General features: G+C 47.3%; 1 protein-coding gene, 1 non-coding gene and 2 pseudogenes across 2 annotated transcripts in view; 2 read left to right on the forward strand and 2 right to left on the reverse strand.

The window, feature by feature from the left end:
- The window catches only part of PARP1 (poly(ADP-ribose) polymerase 1), a 57,711-nt gene that overhangs the window by 9,969 nt on the left and 31,577 nt on the right, over positions 1-16,165 (reverse strand). The window contains exons 10-17 of the mRNA XM_075531056.1: positions 15,752-15,994; positions 15,405-15,473; positions 15,016-15,148; positions 12,587-12,782; positions 6,841-6,969; positions 5,694-5,777; positions 3,717-3,839; positions 667-795 (exon numbers count right to left, since the gene is read on the reverse strand). Coding sequence (XP_075387171.1) covers positions 667-795; positions 3,717-3,839; positions 5,694-5,777; positions 6,841-6,969; positions 12,587-12,782; positions 15,016-15,148; positions 15,405-15,473; positions 15,752-15,994 — 1,106 coding nt within the window. The remainder of the gene's footprint in view (positions 1-666; positions 796-3,716; positions 3,840-5,693; positions 5,778-6,840; positions 6,970-12,586; positions 12,783-15,015; positions 15,149-15,404; positions 15,474-15,751; positions 15,995-16,165) is intronic.
- On the reverse strand, positions 3,084-3,352 carry LOC142429702 (signal recognition particle 9 kDa protein pseudogene; annotated as a pseudogene).
- Positions 8,055-8,702, forward strand: LOC142429708 (casein kinase II subunit beta-like; annotated as a pseudogene).
- On the forward strand, positions 10,064-10,190 carry LOC142437907 (small nucleolar RNA SNORA77). The gene has a single exon (XR_012782408.1). It is a non-coding gene; the product is annotated as a small nucleolar RNA SNORA77 (small nucleolar RNA).

Here is a 16,165-nt window from a genome sequence, read left to right on the forward strand (position 1 = left end):
CTGAGTGTAATCCCTGTCACTGAACTGTACCTACAGAAACTGTTAGGTTGGTGAAGGCTCTGTCTGGGTGTATTCTCAACAACAAAAGTAAAACAGAGGGTTATTTTTCTTTTTTAAGTTCAAGGACTGTGGATGCAGCACCAGGGTCACTTCGACCCCAAAGAAAACCAATCCAAGCATCGTGTTTTTCCTACAGCTGCCACCAGCTATGGGCATTTCTGAAGCAGCAAACCGGAAGTAAGGCCTTCGGGTTTATGCCCCGTCCCAGAACAACAAACGGCAGCCAGAACTCCTCTCTAGACTCAGGAGTCCCAGGGTGGTGTGAGCACCTAAGGTGCCAAGAGGTGTCTTAGAGGAAAAGTCTGACGCATCATCACCGACAACCCTGGGGAGGACGGTTCTAGTCGGCCAAACACGGGCAATGACGGTGGCGGCTCGCTAAAGCTCCTTGAAACTCAAGTCTTTATTCCAAGCTGGGTTCTTGCTTGGGAGCCTGCTTTGCAAACAGGGGAGTTATTTACAGGTGAAATCCCTTAACGTTCTCAGAGAAGCATCAGCTCTCCGTGCTGCAGCGGGTGACCCAGGCACCCTGATGCAGGTCAGGCGAGGGAACCACGACTTTTGTGGAGAGTGTGTAAGGGGCTCCAGTAAGGGCAGCCATGTTACCTTGATCTCCGTTTTGAGCTTCTCGTAATTCACATCGATGGGGTCCTTGCTGCTGTCCTCAGACCCGCCCCTGAGAAGACTGTACGCCACCTCGATGTCCAGAAGGTTGTCCAGCATCTCTACTTTGGCCTGCAGGAGCACAAGACAATCCTCGGGTTAAAAGCCAAGCGGAAGGAGAAAAACTCGGTCAGGTTCGAACCAGAAAAACCACAGGCAGACAAGCACCCAATACAAGATAGACTCCAACACAGATGCCTCAGGGAGATAGACAGGCACGCACCTGGGGCTCAGAGAGGATGCTCACAAGTTCTTTCCCCCACCCAGCAGATTCCGTTTATAAAATATTTTATTTGCCGACCTCCTTGAAACATGCCAAAAAGTATACCAACAATTTCCACACCAAAACGTTACTCAACATGACAAATTTCTATCACAAGGTTTTAATGTATATCCTTCATTTCACTCTTGAGGAATGAACAAATGAAAAATGGGGAGAGGGTATCATATGAGTACACAAAGACTTAACAAAATAATCCTCAGCCTTCTGAGAAACTAGAGATTAAATATGTGTATTAATCATTTCTGTAATATGGTGATTTCGGTCCATTAAAGATCATTCAGCTTATCCAAAGTAACTGCAGCTGGTTTTGGTCACTGAAAAACAGATTACGTCACAGCTTAAAAAGCAGTGACACTCAAGTACTCCCTCAATACAAGAATACTTTCTTCTATTAAATCGGCATTCTGTGATGCTTACCTTCCTGACACAATCACAGAAGACAAAGTGGGTGCATAAGCAAATGTGGCGAAGAAAGCTGATGGTGCCCGGCTATCAAAATATATAGCATCTGGGGTCTTAAAGGCTTGAAGGTAAACAAGCAGCCATCTAGCTCAGAAGCAGCAAAGCCCACATGGAAGAAGCACACCAGCCTTTGTGATCATGAGGTGCGGAAGGGATCAGTTAGCGTCATCAAAGAACAGAAAAAAAATCATATCATTGTGTGCCCACCTCCCTGATACAATCGCTGAAGACAAATGGGTGCATAAGCAAATGTGGCGAAGAAAGTTGATGGTGGCCGGCTATCAAAAGATATTAACGTCTGGGGTCTTAAAGGCTTGAAGGTAAACAAACGGCCATCTAGCTCAGAAGCCACAAAGCCCACATGGAAGAAGCACACCAGCCTGTGCAATCACAAGTTGTCAAAGGGATCAGGCATCATCAAAGCAAAAAATCATATCATAGTGAATGAAGGGGGGAGTGCGGAGTGGCCACTGGACATCCCCTTACAGAAGGGTCTTGGGGAGGAGATGAGCCAGTCAGGGTGCAGGGTAGCAATGATGAAACATACAACTTTCCTCTAGTTCCTAAATGCTTCCTCCTCCCCCCTGCCCCCCACTATCATGATCCCAATTCTACCTTACAAATCTGGCAAGACCAAAGGATGCACACTGGTACAGAAAGGAACTGGAAACACAGGGAATCCAGGGTGGAAAATTCCTTCAGGATCAGGGGTGAGTGTAGCGATACTGGGAGGGTAGATTGGAAAGGCGGAACCAATTAAAAGGATCTACATATAATCTCCTCCCTGGGGGACGGACAACAGAAAAGTGGGTGAAGGGAGACGTTGGACAGTGCAAGTTACGACAAAATAATAATTTATAAATTATCAAGGGTTCATGAGGGAAGGGGGAGCGGGGAAGGAGGGGGAAAATGAGGAACTGATGCCAGGTGCTTAGGTGGAGAGCAAATATTTTGAGAATGATGAGGGCAATGAATGTACGAATGTGTTTTACACAATTGATGTATGTATGGATTGTGATAAGAGTTGTATGAACCCCTAACAAAATGATTAAAAAAGGGGGGAAAAAGGGGGGAGGAAAGCAGTGACAATCCAAATCCCTCACGTCCAAAAATAATAGTTTAAATATGGAAAGTTTAAGGTAAAGCCTATTTGTAATTCAAAATTACTTTTAGATATAATTGGGAGTATACCACTATATAGATACATCATTGTGCAGTTAATTCCAGTGACCATATTTTAATTTATTAGTCGTCATAGCACAAACTTTTATGCTCCAAAAGAACTATGAACCCAGCAAAATGCTTACACTGAATTTTTAAAAGGTAGATTAAATTTAAGAAACAATTGGTTTCTCCTGACACCTCAAATTACTGACACAAATTTACTGGAGAAATAATTATACATTTTGTCTAATATGACACGTGAAATTTTAGAAGCATGTCTTGCTCAATTTCCAAAAATAAATAAACGCACTATAGCTCTCGGACATAAATATTAAAAAATAAAGTACCAAAAAAGATCTCTCAGATAAAAGCTTACTCAATAGAACAAAAAGCATGTTCTATTCCAAAACTTGCTGTAATTCAAGATATTTACTTCTTAAAACACATGTCTTCATTGTGAATCTTTGTCTGTTTCCATGGCAACATGCTGGGATTCCTTGGCTACCCTAAGTTGCATTAGTTGGCTGTGGAATTTCTCAACTGCTTTATATCTCAAGCTTAGTCTGTTCTGTGCACGAGACAAGCTAAATCACTGCTTACATTCATACACAGACTCCCATTAATATGCCTGTATTTAACAACCACACGTGCCTTCACTGGGTCAGTGAGGTAAAGCTGCTTGGTGGTTTGGCTAAACATCTCCCAGGTCTGGTACTGGTGGAGAGGGGAGGGGTGGGTGGCAGATCATAGGCTTGGTCCAACCACCACACCTCCCACCTCCCTCCTCCCCGGGTCACCAGCCCACTCAGGAGTCTGATTTCTTGTAATCCTCTCTGGGACACACGAGAGGTGGAGCCTACGTGGCCGAGGGGAGAATTATCTTTCTCTCTCACACGACCTGATGACAGGTGACAACTACACTAAAGATGCTACAAATCACCGGGAGCTAGCCTCGCTACCTTACGAGGCAGAGGAGAGAAGATGCTGGCAGAAGGAAATCGTTCTTCTCCAGTGGCATGAGACAGGACCAACACCTTTGTGCCCAACACACCTGCAGTTCCCTGCTGAACCCCGGGTGGCATACCTGTACACTGTCAGCGTTATTTAGGAGAGGAGGCTTCTTCATCCCGAAGTCGTGAGGGATCAGAGTATAGAAGCGATTGGAGAGATCCAGGATCTGGGAGTCGCTGCTGCCCTGGGACACCGCCTGCAGGGAGGAAGAGTCCAGAGCTCAGACACAGCTCTCAGCCCCCAGCTTCTGCTTCTAGAAAACGAATGCTACAGCTGAGCCCGGGGCTAGCAGTATCTATACATGAGCCAGGACACCAAGGACCAGTACCAGGAGGCTAGCCACACTCAAGACAGGGCAGGATCCCCTCACTCTCCAACAGCAGTTTAACACACAACGGACTTCCCTAGAACAATTTCATCTGTACAGAGAACTGTACAAACCATATTCCAAAACAAACCAAGTCACGATGCAAAATGTTAACTGCAGAACCTTGTTAGTGGGTTCCCGAGTACCTTCTGCACAATTCTTTCATCTCTGTGTATGTTTCAAAGTTTTCATAACGGGACAAGCTTTCCCTATAAAATTTGGATGGACTCTCTTCTATTCCTGCATTTCCCAGGCAGGCGAGTTATGATCCACTGCACTCAGAGGTCCAGGTGGCAGACCCAGCCCCTGGGGCCAGAGGCGCTCAGTCACATCTGCAGAGCTGGACCGTATCTTAAGTGCTCACTGGAAAGTAATTGGCCCGCAATGTGCAGGCGAGAAGCTAAGCCTACCTAGTGCTTTCTATGACACGAGGTCACCAAGTTGTTTTATGCGTAAGGACACTCTTTCAATCCTCTTCCCTGGGGATTTTGAACAGGAAAAAGAGTTTGGGCTGATAAGGCCTCTCTAGGCTTCAGCCAGTTGGGAGCAAGGACACTGCTCAGGACCAGTCGCCACCTGGACTTGACTGTTCGGTTTCAGGACCACTTTTCTAGCACAAGCTAGAAAATCCATCTTCCTGGCCCTCATTTGCCCGAGTGCTTTGCTTTTGCCGCAGCCAAGGCTCCATTGCAAATACAAACAAGATGCTAACACTGTGCCTCAAAGTGTGTGTGTGTGTGTACGGGGAAGGACAAGGGAGGCGGGGGAAGCTGGTAAGGGCTTAGAAAATGTTGACTGACCGAGGGAGGGGAAAAGGAAAAAAAAAGAGGACCTGATGCAAAGGGCTTAAGTGGACAGTGAATGCTTTGAGAATGATTGGGGCAGGGAATGTATGGATGTGCTTTATACAATTGATGTATGTACATGTATGGATTGTGATAAGAGGTGTATGAGCCCCTAATAAAATGTAAAAAAAAAGAAAATGTTGACTGACCAATGGATGAGAGATATTTAGTTTTCTCTACTGGATGATTTCTAAGCATCTGGAAAATAAACTCAGCCTGACCCATGAAGAGGATCCCTGGTTGTACAGTGGGTTAAGCAATGGGAAACGCAGGTCCAGGGATGAGTGAATCAAAGCCACCAACCACTTTGAGGGAGAAAGACGGGGCCGTCTTCTCACATTAAGATTTACAGGCTCTGCAACCCCACAGAGCAGCTCTACTCTGCCGTGTGGGAATGGTCCCAACACAAGAGGGTTTAGGTTTTGGTTTCAACCCTGAGGACACCACCACAGTATGACCAGAACCATCTGTTTTTCTATTGAGGATGCTGTTGGTGGGTGAGCCCTGTGACAGGACAGAACAGTGCCTCATCCTCGGCTCGAGGCAGATTGCCAAGCCTGCTGTGTGGGGCCACGCCGTGGGTTCGAATCACCAAACCTGTGGCTAGCAGCTGAAACGTCTAACCAACCACAGGGCCACCAGGACAGCCCACCTCTTCAACTGTTGGAGGGGGTTTAGTACCTGTCCGACAGTGGAAAACACGGTTACTCATTGGTTTTCTGTATAGCAGTCCCTGGAGGCCGACAATTGCAAATCCTGTGTAGTGTGCCTTAGTACTCCTTGGTGCTTGGGAATGGTATGTGGGCCACTGTGAATGAGAAGCAAACCCCTTGCTTACCTGTTGGACTTCACTGAGGATAGAGTATGCTGCCTGGATTTGCCTTTTGCTCAGTTTCCCCAAGGGCATCTTCTGAAGGTCAATCTGGAGAGAGAGGAGAAGGGATTTCCCCTTTGAAGTAGGCATTATGGAGTATGGGGAGGGGAGAGCTCGCTTGGGGTCGGCCACGAACAGAACAGGGAGCCTGCCTGGGCCTCTGCAGAGCGGGGGTGTGGGCAAGCAAATGTGAAGGGGGCACCTGCTCACTTCATCTATGTTGGGATGGACATTTCCCTCTCCCATGCTCGGTCTGACATCACCCAGCACTTCTCAAAGAAGAGACAGCATAATTTCCATCCAGCTCCAAAATAAGGGAGGGTCGGTCCATCCTGACTTCCCATCTTAGGCCCTAGGGTGGCCTTCTCTGGGAGCCCAGTGTCCAGGCAGTAAGTTTATACGGAGGCTGTGACATCACTGTGTTCTCTTTAACAACGAGCTGAACTTCTAAAAGGGACTCCAGCCCAGCTATCTGTGGGAGGTGAGGAGGAAGGGGCCGAATACCTTCTAGGAAGGGACAAGGCTGGTCAGTGCCTCTCGCCCTCAATGGGTTCCTAGGAACCCAGGTTAAACAAAATCATCAGCCCACCCCACAACTGCTTTCAAGAGCAGCCTGAAGGGTCTGGGGGGATCCAAGTTACGCTGTATCTGTTAATAGAGCCTTTGGAGATGTTAACATCCGGTCGGTCAGCACTGGAGTAGGGTGGCTCTTAGTCCTACATGACTGGTGTCCCTATACAGGTATAGGAGAGACCCAGAAACAAGAAGGGCCACATGAAGAGTCATGGACCGTCCAGGAACCTTTCAGGCTATCAGACGCTCAGGCTCTTCCTCTAGAAACATCAGAGGAGGACATTAACTTGGACTGCTATGCTCCAAAAGTGTGAGAGAATACATTTCTGATGCTATATGGCGGGCTGTTTTGTTATGGCGGCCCTGTGGAATTAATACAAGGCCTCACACTTGTGACATGAAGGTTGAAAAACGGATAGAAGGGACTGGAATTCTGAAAGAAACAAGAACAGCTGCAGAATCTATCAATGGGCCGGCCCTTAAATCATCATCCCTGGCAAACACCCACAGACTAAAAACAATCACAAAGAGTCATAACCTCATATTCCACCATGGCCTTCTTCATACTTTCCACATCAAAGATCATCTTAATGAGCTCCTGAACTGGTTTGGGAAGCTTGGACTTGGTGCCAGGGTTTACTGTCAGCTTCTTCACTGCCTCTTCATCCTTCAGGAAAAAGACACCCAGTCAGACATACCCAGGCCTAAGGGCATAACATGGTGGGTGTGCTGTCTGCACAGGGGACTGTGCATTAACCAGAAAAGGTCCAGGCAACGGTTCCAGCAGGGAGGATGCCCCTCCAGCAGATCCAGTTTCCTGGTCCGGCAGCCACTCTAGCACCTCCTTCCCTCTGGCCTGCAGGTGCTCCCTTCAGCCCCTCACCGCCTATGTTTCATCTTTTACGCGGGCTGTTGATGCATTACCTGCCAGGGCCCAATGATGCACAACCTGGAAGGGAACCTTAGACCCACCACACATCCCTCACCCCGCAGACCATTAGCAATGTGCTTATACAACCTTCTTGCATAGCCCGACAGGATCACTCCGTTAGTCCTGTGGACTGCCAGCCAGTGAGGAGTTAAAATGCATCTTAGTATGAACGACTCCTCCCCCATCTTGCTTGCCATCCACCACACACTGCTCCTTGGGGCTACAATCCCTAATCAACTAACAGCACTTGAGCTGTACCGAAACTGCCTTAACGACCTCTCCTGGAGGGCAGGGACTGCACCCCGACCATCGATGTAACCCTTCAGTCAATGTGGCATTTTCAGGAACCCCACTGGCACTGGGCTCTACCTGGCTCACCCAGGCTGCAGTGCGCTAACCTGTGCATCAGAGCCAGTGCTGGGGTGGCTGCTCTTAACTACGGCGAATCCGCTCATCAGAATACTGGGTTTTTTATGTACTCTCTTACTCTCTGGGCCTACCTGCACTGGGAGGGCTACTTATCAATGTTAAAGAGTTGTCTTTGAATGTGATCCAGATAACATGACCACAGAGGCACATGGTGGTTGATTCTTGTTATGCTCTTCAGAGGGCGCCCGCCCTGGTTATGTGCTGGGCTGCGAACCACAAAATCAGGAGATCAAAACCACCAGACGCTCCCAGAGAGAAAGATGAGGCTTTCCACTCTTGTAAAGAGTTACAGGCTCACAGCCAGGTCCGTGGCCTTGGTTGTAGTGGTCGCTGCTGCCCCTCGGTGGCAACTCCCCTCCCTGCCCCCGTCCCCATCCAGCAGTGACATGGAGATGAGCAGTTCGCAGGAGGTGTCCTGGGTCTCCTGGCTGTGACCTCCAAGGTAAGTTCAACCTCATGGGACTCAATGAACAGGTCCCCCGCTATCGACAGGCTCTGGACATGATTGGACCTAGAGCCTGATGAAGAGCTGGAAGACAACCCCAACCAGAGCGAGCAGGCGGCAGAGATGCTGCATGGATTGGTCCACGCCCGCTACATCCTCACCAAGCATGGCATTGCCCAGATGTTGGAGAAGTACCAGCAAGGAGATTTTGGCTACTGTCCCCGTGTGTACTGTGAGAACCAGCCAGTGCTTCCCATTGGCCTGTCAGGCGTCCCAGGCGAGGCCATGGCGAAACTCTACTGTCCCAAGATCATGGACATGTACACACCCAAGTCATCCAGGTGGCACCACACAGACGGCACCTACTTTGGCATCCCTCACACGCTCTTTGTGGTGCACCAAAGTACTGGCCCAAGAGGCAGGCCATGGCCTCTATGGTTTCAAGATCCACCCAATGGCCTACTAGCCGCAGCTAGAAGCTGCCAGCAACTTCAAGAGCCCAGTCAAGATGATTCGCCGACTCTCAACCCTGCTCTCAGTCTCTTACACCCGTTCCTTTGTTGCCGCCCCTTCGGGAATCATCTATGGTTTTTAGTTTAAATTAAAAGAGTCGCTATTGTGGTGGGAATATGAAATAAAGTGGAAGGACGGACACACACACACGTTAGTCTTGGAAAACCACAGGGGCAGTTCTTCCCTGTCCTATTGCTATGGGTCCAGAATCACCTTCTTGGCAGTGAATTTGTTTTTTGAGTTAAAAAAAAAATGTTCTGCAGAGTCACCATGAACACCGAATTAGTCAATACTGAGTCCTTGGTTCCAGGGGTCAAACAGAATATTCCCATGAGCTTCTATTTGTACTATTTTTATCAATGGTCAGTACATCTTTATTTTATGTGTTTCTATTTAAAGACATCTTAAAAAAATACTGTTGACTCATTAGCATTAAATTCACAGCCAGCCAGTCTACGTGAACAGCTTATCTGACACATGGCACTTCCTCTGGAAGGCTTAGGTACACCAGAGGGCATTTCAGCACTATACTGGTGACCAAGTCAATCCGATGTCACTAACTGAAAGCTGGCACCAGACGGACTGCAAGGACAGCTGCTTAGAGATGAGAGCGAAAACAGCAGGCGGTAGAGCTTCTCTCCACTGGACTTCAGCTGGGAGCACGTGCCCCGGGGGAGCCAGGGGTCTGCTGCTGTGTGTAAATCTGTGAAAGCGCCATCAAGCCAAAAATGCATTTTAGCACCTAGGCCAATTCGCAGTACGTGCGAAGAGTGCTACCTGCACTGCAAATCAGCCTAATAGCAACTCTCTCAGAATCCTTTACATGTCTAAAAGGAGGGCAGGAGTTGTTTGGCTACATGATACATTAGTGGCCTACTAATTGATAATTAGCAGGAGGATGGAATTCCACGCAGCCTTCAATTGAAAACATCTGTCCTATTGCTCACAGTACAGGACAAAGGGTAGGTATCTGCTTGTCAACCTCCACCCCCATCGTCCCAGCGCCCCCAAGGGGTGGCATCACTCAGGGGCACACCGTCCTAAATCAGTATTGTTTTAGCACAGCGGCCACTTGGCACCCAGGGCTACTGAGGTTCTGGAATGCGGTCAGTTTGAACTGCGACGTGCTGTGCCAAAGAACAGAGTGGACTTTTAAAAACCTAGCGTACAAGAGAGAATGCAAAACCACCCGTGTTCTTCTTTCATACACGCGGAGATAGTATTTCTGAATAGGACTGGCTAAATATACCACAAGAATCCAACCCGTTTCTTTCCATGTTTTACAATGTGGGTACTGAAACAATTAAATGACTTTTAACGGCAGGTGCAGCTTACGTTTAATTTCTGTTCAACATGCTGATGTAGAAGACATGGAGAAATGTCCGGTATATTACATGCCCAAACGGTGAAAATTTTAAAAAGACTGAAAAGAACATATGCCCTGCAGACACACTCTGCACCCGGCTGCCAACCTCAGCCAGGTGCTTTTTCTGTCTGCCAGAGAAATCTCCCGGCTTGCTGTGTGTGTCTTGGCCTATCTGAGGCGCTACAGCTCCCCGGGGACATGTGAAAAAGAAAAAAAAAGTAAAAGAACATATGCCATGATTTTAACTGGTTAACTTCTAAGCCAATACGTACAACTGTTGAAATCAGGAGGAAAAAGTTCAGTCGGCAGGGGCAATGTAGTCAGACCAATGCTCTGCTAGTATAAAGTCCAAGGTTTCAACATCGTTATCCTGCAAGAACAAATTACACTCTGCACTGACTGCCTCTCGCAATGAACAAATTCCCTCTATATGACAGGTGTCGCAAGGATTCTGAAAAGCTCTAGATCCGCTTCAAATCTCTTTCTTCCCTGATGATGAAATAGTCTTCATATAAAAGCAAGGCAAACATTTTGCAAAAACCAAACCTACTGCCACTGAGTCAATTCTGATTCACAGCAGCCCTGAGACAGTAGAACTGCTCCTAAAGTTTCCGATACGATGAAGCTTTACAGCAGCGGTTCTCAACCTGTGGGTCACGACCCTTTTGAGGGTGGGGGGTGTCAAAGGACTTTCATAACAGTAGCAAAATTAGTTATGAAGTAGCAACCAAAATAGTTTTATGGTTGGGGGCCCACCACAACATGAGGAACTGTATGCGGCATTAGGAAGGCTGAGAACCACTGATTTACAGGAACAGACAATCTCATCAAGCACCAGCTGGTGGGATTGAACTGCTGACCTTTTGGCTGGGAGTCTAGTATGTAACCCACAGCACCACCAGGGTTTTGCAAAAACAAAGGGGCACAGAAATCTCAACCACGAGACAACCAACAGAAGGAAGGCTGCCTGGTAACAGATTGAGAGACTCCAAGCACCAATGAGCCATTCTGACACCTGCCTAACTATGAACCCAGCAGAGCGAGCGCCTTAAGTGACTAATTCTACCATGATGACCCACCAGGTCACCATGATCGATGATGAGCACAGTTCAGATGAAAAGCCTCATTTGGACACACAACTTTCCTCTAGTTCTTTAATGCTTCCCCTCCCCCCACCACTATCTTGACCCCAATTCTACCTTACAAATCAGGTGACACCAGAGGATGTACACGGATACAGATAGGACCTGGAACCAGGGAACCCAAGACAGAAAACCCCTCAGGACCAATACTGAGAGTAGTGGTAACAGGAGGGTAAGGGGAAGGCGGGGAGGGGGAATCGATCACAATGAGACCTACATATAACCCCCTCCCTGGGGGATGGACAACAGAAAAGTGGGTGAAGGGAGACAATGATCAGTGTAAGACATGAAAAAATAAGAAATTTTAAATTATCAAGTGCTCGTGAGGGAGGGAAGGAGGGAAAAAAATGAGCTGATACCAAGGACTCAAGGAGAAAATGTTTTGAGAGATGATGGCAACAAATGTACAAATGTGCTTGACACAATGCGTGTAAGGACCGTGATACAGCTGTATGGGCCCCAATAAAATGACAAAAAACAAAACAAAACAAAAACCCAAACAAGGCCTCCTTTGGGATGCGAGCATGGTCCTGCCTTTTAATGAGGCTGACGTCCCAGACAAGCGGGAACCCTTGCACCATTCCCACAAAGGCTCCCGGGACCTCACTCCTGGTTTGCTGAGTGTCTTATCATGAAAATGGGTTGGATTTTGCTGAACGTTTTCTTCTGTACTGAGATGACGGAGGCCTGGTAGAGCAGTGGATTAAGCAACAGGCCATCTCCAGCATCACCAACAAAAAGGCCAGTGGTCTACACCCACCCTGTAAGAGAAAGATGAACTGCATCTACAGAGATTTACAGCCTCGGAATCGACGATGGCAGTGGCATCCGTGTATTTTCCATCGAGATGAGCATGTGGCTTTGTCCTTTATTCTTAGAGCATATCACAATCACTGGGCCAAGCTTGTAAGCTGGGGATAAAACCCACTTGGCCACAGCATGTAAGCCTTTTATATGCTGATGATTCAGTGTGCTGGAGTGGGGTTTCATTTTCTTATTCGATCTGCTTTTGGTAGCAGGTAATACGGGCCTCAAAGAACGAGTCAAGAAGCATTCTCTCCTTTTCTGTTTTTTTTTTTTTTGGGGGGAAGAGTTTGTGTAGGATTACTGTGAATTCTCCCTCAAGTATGTGACAGAATTCACCACTGACCCAATCTCTAGTTCATGCCGTGGATTTCAAAGAACCAGGCTTTTCTTTAATCTAACAGAGGACTCCAGGTAGCACAGCAGGTTACTCGTTAGGTTGCTACCAGCAAGGTCAGCGGTTTGAAGCCACTAGCCACTCCAGGAAAGACGGGGCTCTCCAATCCTGTACAGTTACAGTCTCAGACACCCACAGGGGCAGTTCTACTCTGTCTAGAGGGGTGCCATGAGTTGGAATTGACGCCATGGCAGTGAGCATTTGTTTTTTTCCCTCTACCAGATTTAGACAGTGTACAAAAGAGCATTAGCGATTACCTGGCCGTAGTCAATCTCTAGAGGGTAGAATTTTTTGGGATACTTTGTGAAGTTCTTGGAGTGCCAGGCATTCCCAGTTTTCTCTTCATATAACTTCATAAAGTGCTCAATGGCATCCTCCTTGGATGGCATCTTCTCTAGTTTGTTACTCCCAATGACTGTGCCCACTCGGCCCCAGGACCGGAAGATCCAGTACCTATTGAGAGTGGAAAGGTCAAATTTGTGGGTCAACCGGTCATAGTTCAGCGGGAATTTCCACTCTCTGCCACCCCTCCTGGACTAAGGTGAGAAAGAACTTCAAACAGGCAACAGCAATAGGGACGAAGGTCAATTTTGACCAGAGAACAAAGGAACCTAGATTCCCACAAAGGGTCTTAATTTTCTTATTTTATTAAAGTGAGATTGATAATAAGTTTAAAGTTATTAAAGAATATCTTCAAATTATACTAGCAAAAAATGCCCCCCAAAATGGCTAAATTCTGTCTGGGCAGCTCAGTTTGAGAGGATTCTAGGGCTTGTAGACTTTTATACAAACAAAGCTCATTCTTCTCTTTGAAGATAGTAGCATGTATTCAGAGATGGAACCATTCAAAATGTAGCCTAAAAATACTAATAACCAGAGCCCTCGATGCCACTCAAGTCTGGGTAGCCACAGCTCTAGTTTCCACCTTAAACCCTCAGTGCTGCACTGCTTAGGTTTCGGTAAGTCCATTTTCTTATTGACTTGTGTAACAGAAACCCAGTTTTTATCTAACATTATATCAGAAATATAAGATTTATGTATATTCTTAAAAGGTAGAACCAGAGATCTCTAAGATCTGGGGCTTCCTAGTTTTATTGCTCCATTGAAATCCTTGTTAACAAACTGACCGACTTATGGTGAGCATCTAGGAAGAGAATAGAGCCCTAGTGTCCTACAGGGTACGTGTTGGGCTACTAACTGCAAGGCTGGCAGTTCAAATCCACCCGCTGTTCCAATGGAGCCGTGTGCTTTGCGCTCCTGTAAAGATGTACAGTCTTAGAAATCCCAGGGAGAAGTTCTACTCTGTTCTACAGAGTCACTATGAATCTGCATCCACTCAACAGCAGTGAGGTGTTGTTTGTTACAGAACAGACTATAACCACCTGTTGGAATTTTTTTGGACGTGGTTGCTCCATCTTTCTCCAATGGAGCAGCTGGAGGATTCGAACTGCTGATCTCTTCTTGGTTGGGAGTCGAGTGCTTAACTACCGTGGTGTCACCAGGGCCCCTTGCCCAGAGGTACAGAAATTCATTTTTTACAAAAATTTCCATGCTAACCAAACTTGAAAATAATTTGACTTGCTACCCACATGAGCCAGGAGACCTGGTGGGTGGGCTGGTGGATTACACACTGGGTACAGGGGCAGTTCTACCCGGTCTTGTAGGGTCACTATGAATCAACCTGATAGCAGTTTAGTTTGATTTTGGTTTGCCCACACAAGCCTTTTACCTTTTAAGTCAATAAATTTAAGTGACCAGAACAGAGTACATACATCCCCAAACCCGATTAGAATTTAACAGCTGAGCCTTCTCTGTGAACCCTACCATTTTTCATAGAGCCTTGTCCCATGTGACGATAGAAAGGAAGGCTGCCCAGCCGGGACATACATGGATGCTTAAAGCTAGGATAGTGCCTCACCCTCTCCAAGATCTGAGAGGTGGCCTATTTCCACCATGGTCCAGGAAAAAGAAAAGAAACCAAAACAAAACCAAAAGTACCACAAACATCCTGAGCAACCAGAGAGAGCTGAAATGCCATTAAAAAGTCAGCTCAAGGCTTGCCCAAGTGTATTTTTTTAGTGTCCAAATAGATGCAATGGTGCTAAAAAAACCCCAAAACAACTAGATACTTTTAAGTAGCTTAAAAGATTGCTGCTGCTGCTGCTAGGTGTTCCAATGTATGGCCTCCGAGAACTGCTCCGTGATGCTGTGGGTTTGGTAGCAGATCTGAGCCTGGTCCTCCAGTGTTTCTGGGTGGGCTTGAGCTGGTAACCGTACCACCTAAAGATGCTGAGAGTATATGTATGCCCAATAGGATTATATATGTTTGTATAATACACCATATATACTCGTGTATAAGCTAAGTTTTCCAGCTCATTTTAATGCAATTTTTTGTGGTAAAATTAGGTACCTCACTGATATTTGGGTTGGCTTATACTCGAATATATACGGTATATATATGTAAAATTGGAAGACTATGTAAAATATCACCACACAGCTGCAAAGATTGGGCAGAAGGCCGGCAAAAGCTCCCCTTGGCTCCTGAATGTCCTCATACTACTCTTATCCTTTGTGATTAGGCTACCGTAATTCTCTAGTTACATGGTTTAGCTACATGTTGGCACAGCACTGAATGCTACCGACAATGGCTATGCCTTTTAGGGGGCACACTCCTTTCCAGACGCACCTGCTTTCTTTATCATCCTCCAGAAGCTGTAGCTTGTAGTAGGAATTGGTTCCTTTGATGATGTCCACCAGGCCCAGCGTGGCACTGAAGACCTTTCCGCCTTTCTCCAGGACATGTGCGGAATGTTCCAGACCTGTCACAAGGCAAAGCTACTATAGTTTCTTTGTGAATGGCTGGAACACTTACAGAGAAGGGGGACTTTAAGACACTGGGGTTCACATCTGCCTAGACACACGCACACCACTAACGAACACATGTGTTCTCAACACTGGGGAGGCTGTGAGGGACAGACAAGGGCCAAGGCACCATCCCTCCATCAGGAGTGCTGTGGGGAGGAGCCTCCCCCCGACTCCTGTCCAAGGGGTGGGAGCAGCCACCCTGCTGCTTACCAGAGTCAGGGTCCACAGCTGCTCCTCCTTTGAGAGTCAGCTTCATTCTCTTTTCAGATTTGCTGTTATCTTGGGGCAGGGGTGGAGAGATGGAAATGTTAAGTTAAAAATAATGAACAAGAGCTCTTTCTACTTTTACCGCTCACCAGCGCGGCATCTGTGGATAGCCCACCACCCCTTGGAAGCCCCTCCCATTTATGTCCAGTGGAAACAAGAGCTGAGGACACTGGCCGGGGCAGCATCCCACAGACCATCTCAGGAATGTACAGGGAGAGGCTCTGGGCGGCAGTGTGGCGGGGCTGGGCCAGCGCCAGGCCCTGTGGCAGGATGAGCAGAAACGCCCTTACCTTCCTCCTTGACCGGGGCCTTGCTCTTCTTGGGGAGTGTGGGCCCCGACTTTGCCTTTGGAACCACGACTTCCGCAGGCTCTGTCTTCACCTGAGCCCCCCAGGTGGACAATATATGCACCGAAAAAAGCTCCTGAAGGCTCTTGGTGGAACCTGAGATGTCCTGGAGGAAATCCTCAGACACAACGCGGATGTTGGCTTCTTTTATTTCCTGCATCTTCTTGGTCATCTTCTCCACCTCCTCTGTTCAAATCGCAGGAGGACCAGAAAGTGAGTTTCAAACTAAGCTGAAATCTCTACATAAACGTAACCACAGCGTCACATTTACAGAGTACTTCCGAACACTCAAGAGTCTCTGGGAGGGGCAAATAGTCAATGTGCCAGGCTAGACGTTGAGGGCCACCGAGGCGCCTT

This window comes from Tenrec ecaudatus, chromosome 1 (assembly GCF_050624435.1).
Source record: "Tenrec ecaudatus isolate mTenEca1 chromosome 1, mTenEca1.hap1, whole genome shotgun sequence".
Lineage (NCBI taxonomy): Eukaryota > Metazoa > Chordata > Mammalia > Afrosoricida > Tenrecidae > Tenrec > Tenrec ecaudatus.